This window comes from Apium graveolens, chromosome 1 (genome assembly GCF_009905375.1).
Source record: "Apium graveolens cultivar Ventura chromosome 1, ASM990537v1, whole genome shotgun sequence".
Lineage (NCBI taxonomy): Eukaryota > Viridiplantae > Streptophyta > Magnoliopsida > Apiales > Apiaceae > Apium > Apium graveolens.
Genome location: NC_133647.1, coordinates 55,198,243 through 55,207,479, shown reverse-complemented (window position 1 = coordinate 55,207,479; position 9,237 = coordinate 55,198,243). Strand labels below are relative to the sequence as shown.

Below are 9,237 nucleotides of genomic sequence, written 5' to 3'. Positions count from 1 at the left end.
ATAAATCAAAAAGAATGCTAAAGCAACATTTTTCTATTTGTTGCCGCAATGGACAGGTTTAACTACCTCCTGAAAGACAGCCACCTACTTTCCTAAAGAATTTGTTATCAGGAGGACCCAAAATAAAACACTACAAACAAAAGAAATCGGATTTACAACTCTTTATTTGCATTTATGTCCATTGGAGATTAACAACAGTGTTAACAGAGGTGGAGCTCCTTACACATTCAATCTTGGTGGATAAAATTATCATTTGATAGGGAGTATATGTCCAGTTGACGGAGAAACACCTAAATTCTATCAATTATACGTGTATGATACAGAAAATAAAATTAAGAATCAGAAAAAGGTTGTTTCAGGCAGTGATTCAACTAAACAAAACATAGTAGAAGGTTTTCTTATGATGCTTGATGAAAATAATACATTGGTCTAATCCTTCTGTATGGCAAGGGATCGATTCCAAAACAATGAACCTGAAGAAGTTGAGTTGGATTTGGTTTCATCATGTTCAGCATCTGGCTGACCTAATCCCGTTGGACCTTCCAACGAAGTTGGTGCTCTTATTTTTGGGGACCTTGAAGAATTATGTGGTACAAGAGATATAGTTGTGCAGAAAAAAAAACAAGTCTCTCTAGAGAATCCATGAGACTAATGCAAATTTAATGCCTCTCCAATACCCGTTAATATTTCCTCATGGAAATCCTAGATTTCACAAAAAAATCCCACTCGAAGGTAAGAATGGTGGACCTCCTCCAAAGATTTCCGAAGATGCAGACGATGGGGAAGAATCCAACCAGAGGTGCTATGTTTCCATGAGAGAATATCATCCGTAAAAACTAAAGATTACACCGTCAGAAGGTATATAGTTTCATTTAATTCAATAACCAGTTTTACCGATCTATATATACATGTTTCATAATAAGCATACTTATAAATCTTTTGGTTGTTCTTAATAACCTAAGCTAATCATTATTATATGTTGTTTATCAGGACTAACGCCTCAGTTAAGTGGTCATTTTTTGCAACAGTATGTTATTGACGCATTCACTGCTATCGAGCAATATAGACTTGATTGGGTAAGTAAAAATCAAAAGAAGATCCTCTGTGATTTATATCACAACATACATGATTCATTGCGTAGAAGTGACACCAACCCAACTAATTTTGGAAAGAACATCTTATTGCCTGCAAAGTTTACGGGTTCCCGTAGATACATGTCCCAGTATTTCAAGGATTCTCTTGAAATATGTTTAAGCATTGGTCATCCATCATTCTTTCAAACGATGACAACCAATACTAAATAGCCTGAAATACAAAGTATGTTGGACCACCTTCCTGGTGGTGCAATCAGTGATACTCTGGATGTAGTTGCTCGGGTTTTTAAAATGAAGTTGGATCAATTAGTTGACCTTATAAAAAATAAAAATTATTTTGGTCGATGCATCAGAGGTATATTGCTATCTTTCATATTTTATTATGTTTCTGTAATATATTCTTCCATAAGACAATAATACATATGCTTTTTTCCTATTTTTAGTAATGTATGTCATAGAATTTTAAAAAAAAAAGGATTACCCCATGTCCATATGTTACTGTGGTTTCACCCAGATGACCGTCCAAATACAATAGAGCAAATGGATGAAATGGTCTCGGCAGAAATTCCACACAAGGAGACATATCCTATTGCGTATTTAACACTGTAAAAAATTACATGATCCATGGACCATGTGGAAAGGATTTATCATATTCTCCGCGCATATCTAATGGAAAAAGCACCCGCCATTTTCCAAAGAGGTAAGAGAACCTAAACTTCATAACCTTTAAACATCAGGAAATATGCCCTATTATTCGCTATAGTCACCTTTCTTTTAAATTTAGTGTTGAATATATTATTTTTGTTTATTTTACTCAATGCGGATATTTGTTATCCCATTTTTAGGTACAACGGTCACACTTTTTTTTGATGATTGTGTTTTTCCTGTTTATCTGAGAGGAAAGATGAACAGAACAATAGAAAAGCCTGGTCATGCTTTAGACAATAAATTTGTTGTTCCATACAACAGAGATTTTTTACTCCTTTTCCAGTATCATATTTATTTGGAGATATGCAACAATTATAGATCTTTAAAATACCTGTTCAAGTATTGCTTAAAAGACCATGACAATGCTACAATGCGTATCAAAAGGAAAAAGAGACTCACTGATGCACCAAACAAATCTAAATCAACTGACGAGATCAAACCATATCTTGATGGTAGATATGTGTGTTCGTTTGAGGCAGCTTTGAGAACCTTAGGATATGATATTCATTATAGATATCCATCAGTTGAACGATTTCCAGTTCATGTGGAAGGAGGAAAAAATGTTACTTTTAAGTCGACTGATACTTTGGAAAATGTTGCAACACATGCAACATATCGGAAAAGTAAGTTGGAGGCATGGTTTGTAGAAAATCAAAGAATTCCAGAGGCAAATGAATATACTTTCCAGGAATTCCCACGTGGATTCGTTTGGGATGGTAGAGCATGCAAATGGAAGAGAAGGCAAAGAGGAATCGTTATTGGCCGTCTATCAGAGGTCCATCCTTCTCAGGGTGATACTATTTTCCTTGGGATGCTTCTTCTTCGTTCTCGGGGAGCTACATCATTCTAGTATTTACGTACTATTGACGGTTGAAAATATGGCACTTAAAAAGAAGCATGTGAGGCTTTGGGTCTTCTGAAAGATGATAATCAATGGAACGCAGCACTTCAGGAAAATTCCCGTACTACAATGACAATGCAACTACGTGCTATGTTTGTTCATATTTTCACTAATTGTCCAGTTGTGGATCCTGCTAATTTATGGAGTCAAAATTATAGAATAATGGCCGATGATATTTGTATTACAAACAAAAAAATACTGGAAAGCTATGCACTTGCAGGTACACTATATAATAAATTTACACGTATGACAAATCACATAATTAATGAGTCCACATTAACATATAGCTACAATTTGTACAATAATATTGCATTATCATATGAATATATTTTAATTTTATTTCTATTTTTATTCATATTTAATTTTCAGAGGTGGAAAAATCGTTAAATAAAGTTGGTAAATCTCTGAAATGTGGCGCCCTCCGAATCTGGGTCAGAAGTTTGGGGTCCATAACACACACACACCATATATAAACTTATTTATGAAAATAATATATATGCAATAACCCTACCTACCATAATCCATGGATCGCAACAGTTCAAATTATGCCCAAAAGACACAATCTTATTTATATTACAAACGAAACAAATCCCGGTTTATTTAACTTACAACTGAAGTAAACTTTATTACAAACTATCAACACAAACTAAGACAAACATATTCTGCTGGCTTATTCCATCTCAACCTGGAAACCTAGCTTGCACACTTGTTTGGGGATCCTCGCTACCACCAATTTCCTTTTTCACTGGAAAAGAATAAAACAGATTTGCAAGAGTGAGCTAACTAGATCAGCAAGTCATAAAGACAACACTGAGATTAAACAATGATAAATTGAAATGACATAGAATATCAAATTTCCTGATAAGCAATGATTAGAATTTGATATTCACTTTTATTTTAAAACCCAAGGTTAGGCTGTTGATCAGTCACACACTAACCCCGAGCAAGGCTCCCATCTTTGCTCTATATCCTGAATCCAAGGCACATATTGGTCTATTATGACCCCGAATCTGGTCCGACCCCGAATCCGGTCCATATTTAAAAATAATCCAATTCCATAATAATAACATGATAAATAATGTAATTGAATAAGCTGAATTATAAACAACACTTATCTCGAAGCATGGGGTAATTCATAATACCCTGAAGGTATAAAAAGATAAATAGGAAGATTGACTTCCAATCAAGGAAAGAATCAGAAAGTAGAAAACCAAGGGTTCAATGGTTACAAGGATTGGTCTTCTCTTATACAAGGCATAAAGGTTCGTACATTAAGCAATTACATATCAAGAATCAATATGTGGTATATATGTATTTGTGGAGTAGTATCGTATATATGTGGTTCGTATATGAGAATTTAACAATCAATGGTTCATGAAGAATAAGGCTTATGGCTCAAGATCAATAAGAATCAGGGTTTATGGTAATTAAGTACTTCCAAGTACTTGTAATATAACAAGAATGAACAGAACTACTTGCAACATATATGAAGAGAGTTCGAAGATATTTGCAATACATTATGAGAAAGAATAGAAACACTTGCAATATAACAAGAAGGTTCGAGAGTACTTGCAATTATATTACAAGAAAGTTAAGGGATACTTGCCTTATCTCAATTCTTTTTCACTTTATTTATACTCTTCTACTGATCCTCACTCTCTGACCACTTGCTTTCCTTTTCTACATCTCGCTTCCTCTGTTAAACATCATATGTATTTATCAATACTATTTCTCATCTCATTCTATTCATTACAAGCTTCTATCAACCATTCGTTCACCCAAATCTGACTTACGGATTGAAAGTTACTATAAAAACCGTCAAACAATGCACATACAATCATATTATACATCAATCAGATTATGTATAACACGTAGGACATATAATATTCAATTAAAATAATTATTTAAAGAATATTTGGAGTTAAAATGATTTTTCAGATATTTAATACGATTTTTTTGAATATTTTTCGGAATTAAACGAGTCTCCGAATCATTTTATAATTAAATAATAGGGTTCGAACACCCGAATCTGACTTTAAAATCAATTAATAATAATTATCAAGTTTTAAAAATAATTTAAAATAATATTTTAAATCTCGAAACTATTTTTCAAAATTTTTAAATCAAACTGAATAATTAAATCTAATTATTAAATCAATTAAAATAAATTAATAATTAATTAAATTAATAATATTAATTGGTTAATTAAAATTAATTAAAATTAATTAATAAAAAAATTATATTTATTTTTAAATAAATAAATAATTAAAAACAATTTTCTGAATTTAAAATAAATAAATAAGAATAATTAAAATCAAAAGGTTTAAAGTGTAAGTTTTGCAAAACTTTTTACGAGGGTGTAAACTGTAATTTTCCAAAAATTCAGGATTAAAATTAATAATAGCAGAAACATAAGGGGCGTAAGTGGTAATTTACCACCTCCTTCCCCACTCGCCGTCTCCGGTGGCCAGAAACCATGGCCACCGTAGGAGATCGGCGATTTCAACTCCAACCATCCCCAAAATTGTACCATAAGTTCAGGACATGGCAAGGACTTCTACTTTGGTGTTGATTTCGCCCACTTCACTGCCCTCTGACCGGAAAACGCTTAGCCGGCAACGGTGGCGGCGTTTTTCCGGGGGCCCTAAATCGATTCCAACACTCTCTTTCTTTACATAATTTTGTTACAAACCTTACGATCTATCAACTGGTAACATTCAATCACGCCCAGGTTTAACATATTAAAAATCCCCAATTTCGATTAAGAACATTCAAAGTTCCACAAACCCTAATTTTTAATTTTGAGAATCAAACTCAATTTTAAACATGTTATTGAACTCCAAATTCATCATATAATACACCAAAATGACCTGGATAAAATTATCTATAAGATACAATCATCAAATCATATCAACAACATCAAAATCAAAATTTCATTAATTAATTCGAATTAAAATAAATAAATAAGAAAATAACCTTTATATCTGTACTGAAATGGATGATTGATTCTGGTAGAACTTTTCAAGAGCTTTGATTCGGTATATGGCACGCTTGATTCCGAGTTCGATAACGCTTTCGTTTTTGGATTTGATTTTCAAGAACACGACGATTTAATGGGTTTTTCTCTGTAAATTCTATATTTTTACTGTTCGATTATGATTATACGAATAAAATGAAATAAATAAAAGGCTATTTATATTTATAGAATATTAATACCCGTTGGATCGTATTGGATCGAAAAATAAGTTACTTAGCCACTAAGTAACTGCAAAAATGAATACTCGTATTGGATAATTATCAAAACCGGGCTCCTTATAAAACACTTTATACGAAAATAATGTAACAATATCCCATCTTTCGAGAATACGGGTTTTATTGATCCATCGAAATGATTATTGTATCGAAAATTTTGCACTGGGACGCGTACGGGTCAAACCGTAATCCGGATTAAAAAGTTAAAATATGGAAAATGATCAGAATGATCAGATTAGGTTAGGAAGGAATTTTCCGAAGTGTTTCGGGTTGTAAAAACGTAAAAACGGTTGAAGTTGGACGATTCCCAGTTTTATAAAATAGTTTTATAATTATAAAGAAAATAATTCATAAATTCATAAATTAATATAAAATTATATAACAATCCATAAATTACCATAAAAATATCACAATAATCTATATTTTATTCTGGACATAATAAAATTAACATACTCTCATTTTATCACATATAAGCATATAAATTGTTAGATATATTTGATAATGTCATGTGTAATATGATTTGTGTTTAGTTTTTCAGATCTTACATAACAGGACAGATAAATACTTAACTGGAAATCAACACTTATACTTAAGACAGAACTTAAGTTATCAGAACTTAAGGTTCAGAAGATATTTATTAGGAGATAATATCAGGACTTAAGATGACTTTCAGATAAGGCAGGCGGAAGATTGAAAGGAAAGAAGATCGAGACTAAGACATAAAGAATTGTGCATGAAGAAGGAATTCTATGAAGAATAGAAAACATGGAAGAAAAGATAACTAGTTGATATATTTTAGGAAGCAGAATTATATTCCATATCAATTAGAAGATTATCTTGTAACCGTGTAGTATATAAACACATGCATAGAGTTTACACTATAAGTGTTACGATTATCGAAGTTATTATTCTTTCTAATTCTAGCAGCTCTCGTGATAATTTGTTCATCACTGAGAGAGGACAGTTCCATATTATAACAGAGTTTATTGTGTTGAATAAAATCTATTTTATGTTACTTGAGTTCTTATATTCGATTTGATTGTGCTAAACACTGTATTCAACCCCCTTCTACAGTGTTTGTGACCTAACAAGTGGTATCAGAGCCTTCTGTTAACACACAAACAGTTTAAGATCCAAAATCAATCATGTCTGAAGAAGAAACTCCAACCAAGCCCACCAAAACTGAAGATCCTCCAAAAACTGTAACTCATAGTCGATATGAGACTATAAGAGTTCCCATGTTGAAACCTTATGAGTATTCCATATGGAAAGTGAAGATGGCTATGTTTCTGGAAGCTAGAGATCCAGAATATCTCGACAGGATTTATGAAGGACCACATATGCCAACCAAACTTTCTGTGGAAGTTGCAGGTCAGGCAGCAAAGTCTGTATCAAAGGAGAAAAGTGATTACACTGTTGAAGATATCTCATCAATTGCAAAGGATGCAAAGGTAAGACACTTACTGCATAGTGCCATAGATAATGTCATGTCAAACAGGGTAATTAACTGCAAGACTGTAAAAGAGATATGGGATGCTTTGGAAATAAGGTGTCAGGGAACTGATTCAATCAAGAAGAACAGGAAGACAATACTCACTCAAGAATATGAGCACTTTGACTCAAAGCCTGATGAGTCATTGACTGATTTATATGACAGATTTGTCAAACTCTTGAATGATTTGTCACTAGTTGACAAAGAGTATGATATTGAAGATTCAAATCTTAAGTTCCTGTTAGCTCTTCCTGAAAGATGGGATTTGAAGGCCACAATAATAAGAGACAACTATAATCTTGATGAAATAACTCTTGATGAAATTTATGGGATGCTCAAGACTCATGAACTTGAGATGGAACAAAGAAGCAAGAGGAATGGAAGAAAGTCAAGAACAGTTGCCTTTGTGGCTGAGGAGGAAAGTCCCAAAGTAGTTGCTTCAAGAAAAGGCAAGGAAAAAGCTCTCATCACAAAATCTGATACTGAGTCATCAAGTTCTGATAGTGATGATGACTCAAAAACTGAAAGTATACCTGAGATGGACCATGATGAGGAGATGATGAAGCTGTGTGCTCTTATGGTGAAAGGGATCACAAAGATTGCATACAGAAAATTCAGGAAAGGAAAGAATTTTTCCAGGAAAGGTGCAAGTTCTGAAAAGAAAGGTTTCAGAAAATCTGAAGGCAAAGGAGGAAAGTCTGACAGAGGAGATTATTCAAATGTTAAATGCTACAACTGTGGTGAGAAAGGCCACATATATCCAGATTGCAGAAAAGGGAAAAGTGACAAAGGAAAGGCTCTTGTTACAAAGAAGAAAAGCTGGTCAGATGCTTCAGATTCTGAGGATGAGGAAAACTATGCCTTGATGGCAAATGCTGATAGCAGTTCTGATACTGCTGACTTAAAGGTATCTCAAACTACTTATGCCTTTCATACTGATGATATTACTGAGTTGAGACGATATCTTAAAACCATGTTCATTAGTTATAAAGATCAAACTTTAACATGTGAAAGATTAACTTCTGAAAATCTTGCTTATAAAAAGAGGAATGATTATTTAGAAAAGGAGTTAGTCATGTTCCATCAAACTAAGAAAGATAGAGATGATGCCTTTTATGTTAGGGATGAAGTGTTAAAAATGAATGAATCTCTAAAAACTAAGCTAGAAAAGGAAAGAGACATTATCAGGACTTGGACTAACTCTGGTAAAGCAACTCTGGATATTCTTAGTAGTGGAAACTGGAAAGAGGGCTTAGGTTATGGAGATGATAAGAACAGTAAGGGAACTTTAGAATCTGAGCCTATAGTTGTTAAACAAAAACCAAAGGTAAATCCTGTTAAGTTTGTAACTGCAAAGTCTGATATTGATAAATCAGAAGTTAAGGAGAAAATAACTTCTAACAAACCTAAACAGGATAAGCCAACCGAAGTTAACATAGGCTTAATGACTAAGAAGCATCTTAAGCATAAGCTGAAAGATGTTAAGAATGTAAACAAGGTAAAGCCACCTAGGAAAAATAGGAATGGAAAGGAAGGTGTGAACAAAAGTAACAATTATAAGCCTGTTCCTAATGCTCCTAGAAAAGCATGTCATAATTGTGGAAATTCTAACCATCTAGCTTCTTTTTGCAGGAAGAATAAGAATATAAACTCCTTACCTTCAAAATCAGGAGTTAAGAGTCAGTCTGTTAGATATAAGCCACAAAATCCTTGTTTTCATTGTGGTAGTTTATGGCATTCCATTTATACTTGTAAGGAATATCATAGTTTGTACTATGATTATTATCAAA

The 9,237-nt window shown here is 33.1% G+C and overlaps 1 protein-coding gene across 1 annotated transcript; it reads left to right on the top strand.

Moving 5' to 3' along the window:
• Positions 1–1,718: 1,718 nt before the first annotated feature.
• Positions 1,719–2,652, top strand: LOC141671486 (uncharacterized). The gene is made up of 2 exons (XM_074477790.1): positions 1,719–1,794; positions 1,940–2,652. Exons 1-2 carry the CDS (start codon positions 1,719–1,721, stop codon positions 2,650–2,652), a joined length of 789 nt encoding a protein of 262 aa, XP_074333891.1.
• The last annotated feature ends 6,585 nt before the right edge of the window (positions 2,653–9,237 follow it).

What these genes read in the sequence shown, in the direction of transcription:
- LOC141671486 (XM_074477790.1), top strand. Translation starts at nt 1,719, where the DNA reads ATGGACCATGTGGAAAGGATTTATCATATTCTCCGCGCATATCTAATG. An exon ending in ACCCGCCATTTTCCAAAGAG is followed by an intron (nt 1,795 to 1,939) that starts GTAAGAGAACCT and finishes TCCCATTTTTAG; the next exon opens with GTACAACGGTCACACTTTTT.